The sequence below is a fragment of the Spermophilus citellus genome (assembly GCF_964194105.1).
Source record: "Spermophilus citellus genome assembly, chromosome: 1".
Taxonomy (NCBI): Eukaryota; Metazoa; Chordata; class Mammalia; order Rodentia; family Sciuridae; genus Spermophilus; species Spermophilus citellus.
The window spans coordinates 183,620,174-183,635,085 of NC_138182.1; the positions used below are offsets into that span (position 1 = coordinate 183,620,174).

The window sequence follows — 14,912 nt, forward strand, 5'->3', positions numbered from 1 at the left end:
ATGTAATAACTCATAAATATCACATTTTCACAAGTTCAGGAATTTACCTCACTTTAAAAATCCTGGATTAAGCTATAAGTTTCATATAGAATTCTAGGCTATTTAGGCATGTTGATCAGAACATCTGCTTTAAACTTGTACAGTAAATACACAGAGTACTTAATAAGTAATCCTCAAATTCCCTCAGTATCTCCATTCATAGCAAGAACAAATTAAAAAAAAAAGATACTATAATTCCCCCTAAAAATAAATAAATAAAAATAAAACAAAACAGAAACACTGAATAAATCCAGTGAACTAGGATCCAAACAAGTTTCCACAAAATAGCCAAAAGATAGCTTTCTGTACTTTACAAATGAAGAAAATAAAAGAATAAAGGTTCATTTTATTGTGAAATGCTACTATATTAAACACAAATAAAGTAATCTGGGGTCTGGGAAAATAGAAGAACTGTGCTTTGTGGATATATAAGTAATGATTTTCAAAACTGCTTGATTTTTAAGTATAAATAAAACCAAGGATTCTGATTAGGAACACAGTACACTTCCTGATGGTGAGGCCTCAAAACCAAAAGTTGCCAAAATTTTCCAAACAAAAATCTTATTTTGAAGAAAAATATGTAAGGCCTTAAGGGAAAAACTAATCGTTTTGTTTTTTTTTTTTTTTTTTTTTTGCAAAAAAAAAAAAAAAGAAGAAGAAAAAAAAGAAAGAAAAAGAAACCTGTATGGACATATATACCAACTAGCACTCAAAACCCGTTATCTGTTTTACAGGACAGAGAAAAGCTCATCCGTAGGAGAAAGCATAGAAGAAGTTCCAAGCCAATTAAGGTAATGAGAAAACTAGGTTATTAGGCATTTGCCACAAATAGCCTGAGAGGTGAGCTTACCAAGGAATCTTCCTGCAAAAATGTGATAAATCAGATGTTCCTGAACTCAGCAAACCAGGAGCTTTATTTGCTAAAAGAAATCTCTTCTCTTGACATTTCTCAGAGTCTGAAAATAATTGTGTTTGCTTTAATAGGACTTTCTCTGAATAGAGAAGCCACTAAGTTTAATGTAGAAAGGCTTGTTTAACAAGTTGAAAAGTTACAATCCAAGAACACGCAAGAGGTAGATATGCTTTGATGTCTCCCTCTGGATAATATCAGAGTTTTCTGCTCATTCTGTCAGTACATTTTCATTATTCACTTGAACAATAAATTTTATTGATAATGACATTCTTAATTCACCAGTATCAGGATGGCCTCTTAGTGCCCACAGAAGTCTTGTTATTTAGTTTGTTTGGTTTCAGTGTTTGTTTTTACCAAGTGCCTCATTTGACTTGACTTGGATATGGAATTAGATGGCCAGACTTAAGTTCTGATGATCCTCTTCATAAATGCCTAACTTTTTAAAGAATATTTTATTGACCCTAAGAAAAAATGTTTTTTTGTATGTTCTTACCTGTAAAATTAGGTTAGAGAAGGCATTATAGTATTGCATAATGTTAGCATTTAGATGCCTGGATTTTCAAAGTCCTGTGAGCACATTTTAAATACTAGAAAGAGTAAATTACATTAACTCTTCAAGATAAAAAATGTAGTGTAAAAGAGGCTATAATATTAATGAATCCCCTTTGAATAAGTCAGAAATGAAATAACATGGGAGAAATATTCATTGCTATTGTTGTGCTTCTGCCTAATATTTTTCTCTCATCAAAGAAGCATTACAGGGTGTCTCCCGTGCTCATCCACATGTATGTCGGCATGGTGTTTTGACATTCCAGCTTTCCCATGTGTAGTTGTGTCAGTCAACACATGTTTTCCCTCTGCTTAGAGGCCTGTTTTGGACCCATTCATTGGCTATGATGAGGACTCTATGGATTCAGAGACATCTTCCATGGCCTCCTTCAGAACAGACCGAACACCAGCTACTCCCGACGATGACCTCGATGAGGTAAGCTCATCTGTTTCTCTAGTCTTGTGTGATGTTGTCACCAAATCTTTCCTTTAAGGGAAAGAAAAAAAAAATCACTTTTCATATCCTTTATGACCCGCACATAGTGATCTCATAACAGTGACCAAGTCTGAGACCACAGTTTGCCTTATTCCTTCTTGATAAGTAACATCATCTGTGTCATGTGAAACTTCTAGAAACTGCTCTGCATTTCAGCTCTATAAGTTGAAGACTTCTTTCAAAATAAAAGTTACTCTCCAACAGCCTTCATCTAGGGAAGTTGTGAGCCCATGAACAAGCTCAGGGGTTTTCTGTATAGAATCTAAGGCTCTCTGATCCACCCTCAACAGACCAATCTAGGTGGTTTCATTACAGTGAAGAATCCAGGACCCAAACACACATCCCTTGACTTGGGATCTGGGGGGTGAATATCCCCCAGTCTTCAATTTTCACAAAACTCCCTAGTGATTGTGTAAGTCCTGAAGTTTAGGACCTTGAGCTATAAACAGTTTTTTTTATATATATAATTTATCTGCAAAAGAAGTCGTGGATATGAATTATTGAAAAGAAGTAAAATTTTGAATATCATCTTCCTTTGATTTAGATCCAAAATCCATGTACTTATTTGCATTTGGATCTAAATTGTCTGATATCCAATCATAAATGGGTAATAATCAGAAATGAACAAGTGAGTAAATGCTTCTTTTTAAAATTCATTTCTTACACATTTCTGCAATGTCTTGAGGGTATTACAGTACTTGTGTCCACATATACACTTGAGAATTAAAAATGAAATCAAACAGAATGTTAAATCAAACAACTTTCCTTCCCTATAAACAGTGGGTGAATGTTAGTTATTGCTTACCTGGAACACAGAACCTGAATTAACACAATCACTTTGGGGCTGTTTTGGTTTTTGTTTGTATTTTAACCTCAAGAGTTTAGCAGCTGAAGAATCTGAGCTACGATTTCGACAATTGACAAAAGAATACCAGGCCCTCCAAAGAGCATATGCCCTGCTACAGGAGCAGACGGGAGGCATCATCGATGCTGAGCGAGAAGCCAAGGTTGGTGCTCCACTGCCCAGAGCGCTCTGAATTAGGTTGGAGAGGTTGCAGCATGGATCTCAGCAACAGGAAGATGTCAGTCAGTAGCATCCTTCTATCCTCCAAGGCTTTTGAACTGTTTTAATTTTTTTGTCAATACACCTTGGATCTAAAGACATTAAAAACAACCTAGATTGATGCTTTTGTTGAGTATGTAGTTCTCATTCTTGCCATCTGAAAACTTTGATTTTCAAAGCTAGACAATATTGGTTTTAATTTCTTGCAAAGAAAAAAAAATAACGTTTATCTTTTTGGCTAGCTAGTTTCTTTTCTTAGTAAATAATTATATAATATTACATTGGACAGCTCACCGAGAATTTTCACAGACTCTATCTCACTTAATTCCAGTGACAGCTCCCTAAGGCAGTTATTTTATTAAAAGGGAGTTTAAGACTCAGAAAGGTTAACTTAATTGCCCAAGTTCACACAGCTGGTAAATGGCAAAGCTGGGATATCACTCATCTCTCTCTCTCTCTCTCTCTCTCTCTCTCTCTCTCTCTCTTTAGTTGTCAATGGACCTTTATTTATTTATTTACTTATATGCAGTGCTGAGAATCAAACTTACACATGCTAGGCAAGTGCTCTGCCTCTGAGCCACAACACCAGCCCTCCACCTCATATCTTCCTGGGTCAAATGTTCTTTCTCTTATATCATAAATACCTCATACAAGCATATCTTGAAGGAAGGAAGAAAGGCAGACAGGAAGAAAGGGGTGGGGTAAGGAAAAAAGGAAAAAAATTAAAATATACTACTGATATTTAACATTTATTGAGTGCTGACTGTGTTACAGACACTGTGTGGAGTACTCTACATGCATCTATGTAATCCTAAAAAACTATGAAAAAAATCACTTAGTAGAAGTTAAATGTACCTAGTTTAAGTTAAATTATTTACCTTAGGTCACAAAGACATGAACCTAGCCTTCTGACTTCAAAGTTATAGTCATCACAGTATTCCTATCTTATAGACTGAGGGAGCGTTTGTATCCAGTGATTTTGTTTTTGAAGGGACTACAATATACTGAATTTTTTTTTTTTTTTTTTAGTGCCAGGTATTGAACTCAGGGGCATTTAACCAAGGAGCCACATGTCAATTCCTTTTTTACATTTTATTTAGAGACAGGATCTTACTGAGTTGCTCAGGGCCTCACTAAGTTGCTAAGGCGGGCTTTGAACTCCCTCCTCAGCCACCCAAGCTGCTGGGGTTACAGGTGTGCGCTACCACGCCAGGCCAATATACTGGAGAGTACTGTAGCAACTGCTGTCAGTTGTTTAGAAGGAAAGATGGCTATTACAATTATATATGTTAAATGGTAGCATACACATACATATACACATTTGAATACATAAGGGAGTAAGCATTTTTTTTAATGAAACTTTGGCTTGGAACAGACAGGCAATCCTTCATTAGAAAGGGGTATACCTGTATGATATCACGCATTTGCCTCAAAACTGTGATATTTGTGTTTTTCACTGCCAGTATTTACTGAGCATTGTTACTGACACAGGAAAGGGTAGTTAAAATATTAGGATTTGGATTTAGATTTAAGTACAAAGTTGGCTTCGTAAGAATGGGTAGATGTGGACATGCAAAATGGGCCAAGGCTTTCCAGAAACAGAACTCATTCAAATGCAGAAGTGGCAAGTTAGAAACTAGGATTTAGGAAACAAGAATGTCACCAGCAGGTAAGGGGTAGACTCCACGCTGAGGAGGAGTAGGAAAACATGGGCTTTTTTGATTGCCGTGCTAAAGGGCTTGGACACTAACCTGATGATAAAGGGAGCCACAGAGGGTTTTAAGCAAGAATTTAGATCATAGAAGTAGTTTAGAAAGATGCTTTTGTCCTAGAGATTTCTTTCTTTCTTTTTTTTTCTCTCATCTCTGTTGCTTGTTGAGTAACTAGTGAAGGAACAGGAGAGAAAGAAAAATGTTAAATTGATGTAGGACAGAAGAGGCTAAACACCTGAGCGGTTTTTAGGAAGCAGAATTATCTAGCTGCAGCAGTCCAGAGTATCTATCACCTAAAAAACTCTGGACCCTGAGTCTGGAAATTCGTTTAGATTTATATTCAGTGGGGTGGTGACATGTTAGTGGGTTGGGTATATAACAGTTATTCTTTGTCTCATATTTTTAGGCTAGACAGGTTTTATTTTTTTTTCCTGCAACCCTAACCCTAACCCTAACCCTACAAAGAACAATGCCCTCTGCAGAAGTTAATACTGATATCCTGTGTAAAAATCTTTCTGATGAGAAGAGAACCTTAATTATGGGGGGGTGTCCTTGGAGAAGCTTATATATTAAAATATGGTAGGGGGTCTCTTTGGTGGGGGTACTGGCCGTTTTGCTTGTTGAGTTCTGGAATTTTCATTTTCACCAGGCTCAAGAGCAGCTCCAAGCAGAGGTGCTGAGGTATAAAGCCAAAATCGAAGATCTGGAAGCAACGCTGGCTCAGAAAGGGCAGGTAGGCATGCGGTTGCTACCTCTTCTGCAGATGCAGAATTCAATCTGACCCTCCTCCAGTTCACCCCACGCATGGGCCAAACCAAGAACACACCTTGGCTCTCCACAGTGACCTTTCTCAAATTGTGTCAGAATGTTCACTCAGTATTTCTGTCCCTGGTGTTTTGCTGGCCAGAGTGTGAAACCAGCCACAACTGGGAATGAGGTGGGGTGAGAGAGAAGAGGCCAGAGGAAGAGGAACCCCATACAAATAGCCTAGAGTTTTCACAAGCTGCTAAGACTAAGACTCACCCGACCCTCAGCTGCATTCTTTGCCTCTATGCTACATCTATGGTTCTGCATTTTAATGTTTCCATTCATATGTATCTAGCCTGTGTGCATTCTGACCCTTTTCACTTTTGGCCTGTGTGGTCACTTCTGAGTCCCCAGAAGGCTGGTCCTGGATTATTCAGACTGAAAAAGGTAGAGGTAGCCAGTGAGAGGGAAAGGGGGTGAAATCTTCCTGGCAACTTTGGCCCCAATATCTTTGAAGAAGGAACTGGTAGGGGTGGGTGTCACTTATCAGCTGTTGGTAGGCAAAAGCACCAGGTAGAGAGAAGACAGCTCTGGCCAAGTGGTTTGCGGACACGTGCTCTTTCGTGCCACTCTGAAATGCTGACTGCGCGATATTCTTTGTCAAACAGGATTCACACTGGGTAGAAGATAAACAACTTTTCATTAAGAGAAACCAGGAGCTTTTAGAAAAGGTATGTTGGGCGCAACACCCTAGTGGGGCAGAGGAGAAAATGACAAGAGATCCAGGAGCAGCAGGGGGTGCTCTCAGGAGTGGCACAGGGGCCAGGGAAGGGGAGGCTTTTCCGGCGCTGCTCTATCCTCTGCTGCGTGCTCAACTGCATCCCTGTCACCACCATCACCATCAGTTAAGTGGCACGTGTGCATGGCTCCACGCTGCGCGTCCTACAGACTTGAAGGGTGTGATCCCTACAACTCGCTGATCTGTTAACCATGTATATATGTATATATATATATATTGTACACATACTGTACATAGATATATATATATGTACACACACGTACACATCTTATGTGGTTGTCCACCCACCAAAAAAAAACCAACCAAACAAACAAAAAAACGCAGCTCCTACTATAAATATTGTTTTGTGCAAGGAAATGAGCATATGACTCTTAAGACCATGAGGCAACTCAGCAGATTTGTGTTCTCACTTTTAACCTTTTTCATTAAGCTTGACTGTTTTTTTTTTCTTGTTTCTTGTTTCTTTTCTTTTCTCAACTTGAACCCAGAAGTGCTCAACCACTGAGCTACTTCCCCAGCCCACCCCCCCAGCCTTTTTTTTTTTTTTTTTTTTTTTTTTTTTGCTAAATCACTGAGGCTGACTGCAAACTTGAGATTCTCCTGCCTCCTGGGCCCCTGGGATTATAGGCATGTGCCACCATGAGTGGCTCTTTTTTCTTTTCTTAAGAATTTTTTTTTTTTTTTTTTAAAGATGCATCTAAAGCAAAACAGCACATCCAGGAAAATTGGTCAACAAAGTGAGATACAAAAGCATGATTTCAAGCCAGTATATGTAATTCATTTTGGCTGCCCGAACATTGGCTTTTGATTTGAGGCAATTTTACATTAACAGAGAATGATTTAAGTTCAAAAACAACTTTCTCTTTACTATTTACCTTCTACAAATTTAATCAAGGATAAAAAAAATTTAAAAATTTATATTATCCTTGATAGAAACAGAATTTGAAAGCTTATTTGAGTAATGAAAATAATTCACTTAATTCACTGGATTAGTCCAGAATTATGTAAAAATCATTTTGTAGATTGTTTCTACCAGCATTTTCTGCCTTTGACAAGTCATAAAAACTAAGCACAATACCCTGGTCAGCATGGGAAGGAAGAAACAGATGCACGTCTCCTCTCCCCCAGCCTCTAGCCCTGCAAGGTCTTATTTCCTGCATGATGTAAGACAGAGCTGAGATATAGAGGGTGTGTAGGTATCCAAAATCGAGAACTGGTGCTCTTGGGAAGGTTGAGTGTTCCTATAAGAAACCTCGCTGTCCTTAGTGCCAGCCCATGAACTCAAATCTGTAGACAGCTGATCTAATTGTTTCACTAACTACCAGGACCAGCAAATATCCCATTACTGACCCAATTCAAGATTTCAGAATGTAGAATCTCCTTTACAATCTGAGTCAATTTCTAGAGACATCTGAAAGTTCACTGAACCACTAAGATCTAGAGTTAAAAAAAAAAATTGAGTTAAGGGATGGGATATAGCTCAGTGCTGGAGCACTTGTCTGGTATTCGTGAAAGCCTGGTTTACATCCCCAGCACTGCAAGAAAAGAATAAGAAAAAAACTTGAGTTGATTACATTAATTCATATTCCATAATTTCACCACCTTTTCTTTCCTGTTAATTTCAGAGATGTCTAATAATAAGTGTTATTTCATTTTTATCGTGAAAAATGATTCCCAGTATGTCTTACATCTGATTTCCTTTAGTGTTTTTTTTTTTTTTAAATTTGGTCCAAAAGGAGAAGTTTTGAGCTCTGGCTTCTAAGAATAAATTTAAAAGTAAATATTTTACTTTAAAAGTATATGTTTGGGTGAGTAAGATACATTCTGTGATAAAAAGAAATGGACTCTGGGTTTGTATTTCTAAATCTGAGATTTTTAAATACTTACTGTGTATAATACCCACCCACACAGCTAGTGTCAAAGGAAGCCCAAAGTCTATTGCCATTCATAAAGATTTTCTGATCCCTTATATCCATAGATGACTCAGACAAGAAGCCTGTATACAGGAGGAGGCACATTTGTACACAGCTAACTTAATTCTATGCTTCACCATGTTGTATAAATGTCCTGTAAGAAAGTCCTATAGGAAAACAAAAAGAAGAGGTGTCACTTCCAAATGGGTAGACTCCCCCCAACCCAGGAAAGTTCTTATGGACCTTAGAGCTTGGTGCCCAAGAAATGTAGGGGTTTGTCTGTAAAAAAGGAGATAAGGAAGTGCTTTTCAGAAAGAAAAGACAGAGTTCTAGAAGAATCACTTCATCTGGGTAGATTGAGGTTGCCAGATTCTAGGGTGTATGTGGTTGGTCACATGAGTACATAGAGGATTTTTAGGAATGATACTGATACATTTAAAACTGGATTTAAAGTTAGATGGTGAACAGATTACTAAAGTATTTGAATTTCATAATTAGGAGTTTGCCCTTATTCTGTAGATAATTGGAATTTAGTGAAGTTTTGTATAAGATAAATGTTGTTTTTAAAAAATTATTTTACATTTCAAAACCCTTAAGAGCATAAATGTCAAATATTATCACCACAAAAATGTCAAGTATTTTAGGTTCTGGATGAATTAACTGTCTTGACATAATTATGTCACATATATTCACAAATTATAACATCACTTTTACCCTATAAATCTATACAATTATAAATTATCCATTTACAATAAAATATACTTCCCTGACAAGTGGTATCTCCAGAATTGAGAGGTGTCAATACCCCTTATAGAAATCCTTGACTTTGTTCTACTCCACCATGTCTGTCCCACAAGAGCATATGAGTAGCTCACATTTACTATTCGCAGGAGCCTTGGACTTTATCCCCAGAAACAGAGATTTCTTCCATCATTTTTCTCTATGACTCAGACATCTTAGCTGGAGGATAACTAAAAGGAAAGCCAAAAACTATTTTATTCACATCTTCTTGGGAATTTTTTCATGGTCTAGATGATTGATTCACCGAGGAAGTTAACACTAGCCATGCTTGCTTTGCAAAATTGTAGTTGCTTTTTGCAATGCTCACCTAACTTCAGGATTTACTTTATTAGATAGAAAAACAAGAGGCAGAAAATCACCGGCTACAACAGGAGCTTCAGGACGCCCGAGACCAGAATGAGCTGCTGGAGTTTCGAAACCTAGAACTAGAAGTAAGGAGATGATGATGATGGTGATGATGATGATAAAACCCACTGAGTACCTTAGATAGGGGCTGAAGGAAGCATTTCAAATTCATACTCCCACATGGATCTCAATCTTATCACCAAGGCAACTAAAACTAAGTTCCCCAAGTCCCCCAAGCTGTGAGTGGTAAAACCTTGAGGCAAATCAGAACTGTGTGCTCACATTCTGTGCTTTTCAAACACCTATGCCTTTATACACAAGTCTGATGATTTTTAAATAATTTAAATAATAAATTTAAACCTCATTATTACTTCATTGCTTTTAAAAAATGTCCATCTTTCATTGAATCTTGACTCCGAAATATTACTTCAAGAATTATATTTCAAAATGTTAGAGAAAATACTTTAGTTAAATTTGAATTGCTAAATAAATATTAGTCTATAAAAACATTTATGCAAAAGTATACTAAGAAGCAAGGAAACATGTTTTAGGAAATACTTGATTAAGTGGGGGAAATTCAGGTGTTTGACTTTGGGTTTTTTTTTTTTTTAAATACAACATAAATCAAATCAGATTTTGATTGCATCATGCAAAATTTGGCTTATGGTCAAGTTGAATATGTTAATATGTAAAATTGCAAGGAAAATTACTGTATGATTTTTATATTATTTTACCAGTTATTTCTTCTTGAGGCTATTTCAAATTAGACCTGGATAAAAAGTTAGTTGATATCCTTCAGGAAAGAAGAGTGAGGCATCTTTTAAACCTACAGATCTCATTCAAAATGATTGAGTGGATTGAAAAGGCTATTTGCTACCATAAACTTCCTTGCAAGCTACTCTTTGATATCTGAAAGTTCTAAATATTTATACAGTTGAAACAGGAACTTCACTTTCTGCATTTCTCTAATCAAAATATTTGCAAGAATGAATGTCACTATCTATCCATTTTTCTCCATATCACTTAGTTGACTGATCAGTTTTTTTTTCTATTAAATTTAAGCATGAACACCTTGAGTTTAATTTTTTGTGTGGGGAGGGCAATGGACATATTGATACACTGCTAAAATTGCATAAAGAGACAACTGGTTTAGTGTTTAATCAGTTGCTCCTTATTTTAAAAATTCTCACATATTCTTTGCTGTATTTCAAGGAGAGAGAGAGGCGATCCCCTCCATTTAATCTACAAATCCACCCATTCTCAGATGGTGTGAGCGCTCTACAGATCTACTGTATGAAAGAAGGTGTCAAGGTAGGCACACATGAAATTTTTTGTTTTTAGAAATTAGAAAAACTGGGAATTGGAAAAGGGGAAATTGTTCATGATTGTTTTGTTTTTCAATCACTGAATACAAATCATGTAGGAATTGCAAATAGTCACATCTGTTGGAAAAATCAATAAGAATATAAATGTGTCACACATACATGAACAGTAAGGACACAGGCAGTCATAATTATTTAGAACAGAGCAGTTCTGTTCTAATATCTTATTTATTAAGATAATTAGCCTTAATTAATGAGGGGAAATGTGAAAGTAAGTCAATACTTCACATAGCATATATCAAGACTGAAATGTAGCTCTGTGGTAGCGCTTGCTCAGCATGTGCAAGGTTATGGGTTCCATTCCCGGGATTGCAAAATTAAAAATTTTAAAAATGAGAGAGAGAGAGAGAGAGAAGTCTGCAGATAAAAATGTATCTGATGAGTCCCTTTGTTGTGACTTTCTAGGTGCTATGGAATTCATTATTATGGGATTTTGGAATTAGAAGACATCTTTGAAATCATCTAGTTTGCTTGATATATTTAATTTAGAGAGGATTTCCACTTTGGAAGTGCTTCAGTTTTATAACATGTCACTTATTTAATAAAATAAAATCTACCCTTAGTGTTAATGGAATAAGGTGAAATTGAAGTATCTGCATTTCCCAGAAAATGTATTGTCCTTCCGTGTAATGAAATTGCACTATGAGTTTCTCTTCCCAAGCTGCAGCTGTTATGCCTCCTGCTAGTCCTGGTCTCTCTTTTACCCTCTGCATGGCCGGTCTGCTCCTACTCTGAGCTGCCAAACATGCCTGCTTCAGTTGCCTTCTCTCTTCCTATCATAAAGAGATAGATTTTCCCTTTCCTGATGGCAGGGCTCTGCTGTGCTGTTGTTTGAACATGAGTAGGAGGAGGGAGTGGTATAATGAGGTTAAAAAAAGTGGGATATAAATTAGTCAATAAAATTGTGCATCCTTGGCTTCCATCACTTCAACCACTTCATAGTGTTTAAACTTCTGGCCTTCCTAGGTTACATGAAAATTTGAAAATCAAAGCAAATTTTAATTTAATTTTAATTAAATGAAAGCAGGGGGTTTTTTCCCTCAGTTTTTTTTTTCTTGGATAAATCATAATTTAATTCCAATGGATTAGAAATCCCAATTCTAAACAACGTAGTGGATGTAACTTATATCCAAGAGAAATGTTTCAGAGTTTAACTGCTCCAAACAAATACAAGAACCAGAGTCTTCCGTGAGCTACTCCCCAAAGGATGAAATTAATCTAACCATATAAAAAAAGGAATTGCTTTGTAGTTTTCTACATTGACAGTCAAAATTAACCAAACAAAGATTCCTTTAATTAGAACAAAATTGATTCTTTATATTACCTTTTTTGATGCCTGAAACATATCATAATTGGAAAAAAATTGGCAATTATAAGAATAAAAGTTAATACCCCAAGTCCTTACTTCATGCTAGACTCTCACACAGCCTCATTCTGTACACCAGCCTATGAGGTAGATACTTATTATCTCTGTTCTGCATCTGAGACAGCTGAGAATGAACTGTTAAGTAGACTTCCCAAGTTCACACAGCTGTTAAGAAGCAAGAGTGGAAACTCAAAACAAGGTATGCCTCATGGAAGACAGACCACAGACATAATGGCCCTAAAATGACTTCACTGAATTGGTGACTGGCACTGGTAGATTGGGAAGCCACATTCATCTCTTTGACTTCAATGCATCTTCTTGATTTTGCAGGATGTGAACATCCCTGATCTCATAAAGCAGCTTGATATCTTGGGCGATAATGGGGTAAGTAATGAATTGATTAAGTGTGATAAAGATATGAATGTGCCTAAACAAGAGATAAGAAATACTTACCAGTATATCATGTATGTGAAATAATAGCAAGTGAGACACCGTTTTCACTTACAGATGTAGCTCCCTTGGGAGATTCTACAATTTATTAAACAACTTTGCCAAAGGGGATGTTAGGATCTGTAGGAGGTAGTAGCAGAAATGGGACCTGGTAGAGTGCTTTTCATGGGCAGGTTTCAGATCTGAATGCTGACCACATCGGCAGTCATTAAAGCTAATTACCATCTGACTGTTGCTCAGAGGCATCCAGTATAAAATTAATCAGTCAGGCATTTGCAAATGCTGCTAAATACTAGGGTTGCTGGCAGCTCCATAAAAATGAAGCAGAAAGCTATAATCCTTTTTCTTTCTAAAAACTCCTTCTAGACAGGGTCGAGGCATATTAATTCAGTGGGGGATCATTCATTGTGATACTAGCTGAATGATGTATGCAAGTTCAAGCAGTCATTGTTTATTCTGAAAAATTATCAAAGGAGAAAACAAAATCTATGGAATCACATCAAAACAGCTATGAAGAGTGTTCATTATTTTATTTGGTTTCTGTTTTTCTCATAAAATAGCTATTAATGAAGTATCCTTGCAGTGACACAAAATCAAATCAGAATTAGGGAAATGTAAAAAAAAAAAAAAGAAAGAAAAAGAAATCATACTTGATATGCCTCTTTCAGGTTTTGGATTAACTACTGGGAATTATTACTAAGCAATAGGAATTTGTTAAGCTTTTGTGCATTCATAAAGAGTAGCATCTATGGCATCAGTTATTTTCTGTAGTATAAATATAAATATATTCATCTTATTGCCTTTCTCTTTTATATTTCACAGAATTTAAGAAATGAAGAACAAGTGGCCATCATTCAGGCCAGTACTGTGCTGTCCCTAGCAGAGAAGGTAGGTAATAAGTCCTATTAACATATCACATCATCTCCATGTCTGGTTTAACATCTAAAGAATAGGGCAGAATATGGAGGACATTCCCTTTGCACAGGACTTTGCATTAATGAATATGTAATAAATGTGACCCAACTCAGATTGAATGAGAATATAAAATATGTGTGTGTATAAATGTTTTTTTAAAAGTATATACACTGATTTAGGATAATTTTAACCTTGAAGTCCCTAAAAAGTATATAATTCTTGGGGCTAGGATGGTGGCTCAGTGGTAGAGCACTGACCTAGCATGTGTAAGGCACTGGGTTCAATTCTCATTACCACATAAAAATAAATAAATAAAGGTATTGTGTCCATCTACAGCTAAAAAATTGATAATATTTAAAAAAACGTATATTGTTCTTAAAAAGGGGGAACTTCTGGGCTACATTGTTCAATCCATCCTAACTAAGCTGGGAAGCCAGTAAAGAAGGATTTTGTTGAGAGGAGGTAACCTGGAGCACCATTCTTCTCACATTCTTTCTTGGGTGTACACACACATATTGTTCTCCATTGATTCTGTAGCTTGGCGAGGGTTCACTGCAGTCCCATTCAGAAAGCCCCGTGTAGGGACTGTCAGGAGAAAAGCAACACTGGTGTGCTCTTGCCCCCTTGTGTCCAACCATGGTAAGTGGCAAGGCAAGAAGAAGAGGAAAGAAAGAAATGGGGAAGCCAGATAACTGATTGTGTTCAGTGCACCTCAGTACAAGTGCATACTTGAGAGTCACATGCACACCTTTGGGTAAAATTAGAGTTGTACTGTATACATTCACTGAGATGCTTTTTAAGTTCTGAGATGCAGAAAAATCTGTTGGAGATTAAATGAAACCAAGCACATATAGTCAGCTTTCTCCAATCTGAAATGAGGGAATTCTACAGGTCAAAATATGTTACTCCAGGGGCTGGGACTATATAGCTGATTGGTAGAGCACTTGCATAGCACAGGTAAGGCACTGGATTCAATCCTCAGCACCACATAAAAAAGTAAACAAATAAAGTTATAAAATAGTAACACAAAAGGGAAAAGGTAGGTGGGAGAAGGGAAGAGCAAGAAAGAAGTTTTTTACAAAATAAAAAGGATACTTAAGAAATATTAAAATGCTCCTTTTTTAATCCTGATGTAGGGAAACCAAGTGTTGTGGGGTGTTTTTGTTTGTTTGTTTGTTTGTTTAAAAAGACATTTATTTTGGCTAAGCAGATTGGCACATGCCTGTAATCCCAGCAGCTTGGGAGGCTGAGGAAGGAGGAGCACAATTGTGTTCAAAGCCAGCCTCAGCAACTTAGTGAGACCATGTCTCAAAATAAAATATTAAAAAAGGCTGGGAATGTGGCTCAGTGGCTGAGCAATAAATAAATAAATAAATAAATAAATAAATAAATAAATAAATAAATAAATAAATAAAGACATTT

The 14,912-nt window shown here is 36.6% G+C and overlaps 1 protein-coding gene across 1 annotated transcript in view; it reads left to right on the top strand.

Annotated features, from left to right (window-relative positions):
* JAKMIP2 (janus kinase and microtubule interacting protein 2) overlaps positions 1 to 14,912 on the top strand; it is a 157,624-nt gene that overhangs the window by 114,669 nt on the left and 28,043 nt on the right. The window contains exons 8-16 of the mRNA XM_081305331.1: positions 774 to 830; positions 1,818 to 1,937; positions 2,876 to 3,004; positions 5,422 to 5,505; positions 6,188 to 6,250; positions 9,365 to 9,463; positions 10,590 to 10,688; positions 12,456 to 12,509; positions 13,398 to 13,463. Coding sequence (XP_081161457.1) covers positions 774 to 830; positions 1,818 to 1,937; positions 2,876 to 3,004; positions 5,422 to 5,505; positions 6,188 to 6,250; positions 9,365 to 9,463; positions 10,590 to 10,688; positions 12,456 to 12,509; positions 13,398 to 13,463 — 771 coding nt within the window. The remainder of the gene's footprint in view (positions 1 to 773; positions 831 to 1,817; positions 1,938 to 2,875; positions 3,005 to 5,421; positions 5,506 to 6,187; positions 6,251 to 9,364; positions 9,464 to 10,589; positions 10,689 to 12,455; positions 12,510 to 13,397; positions 13,464 to 14,912) is intronic.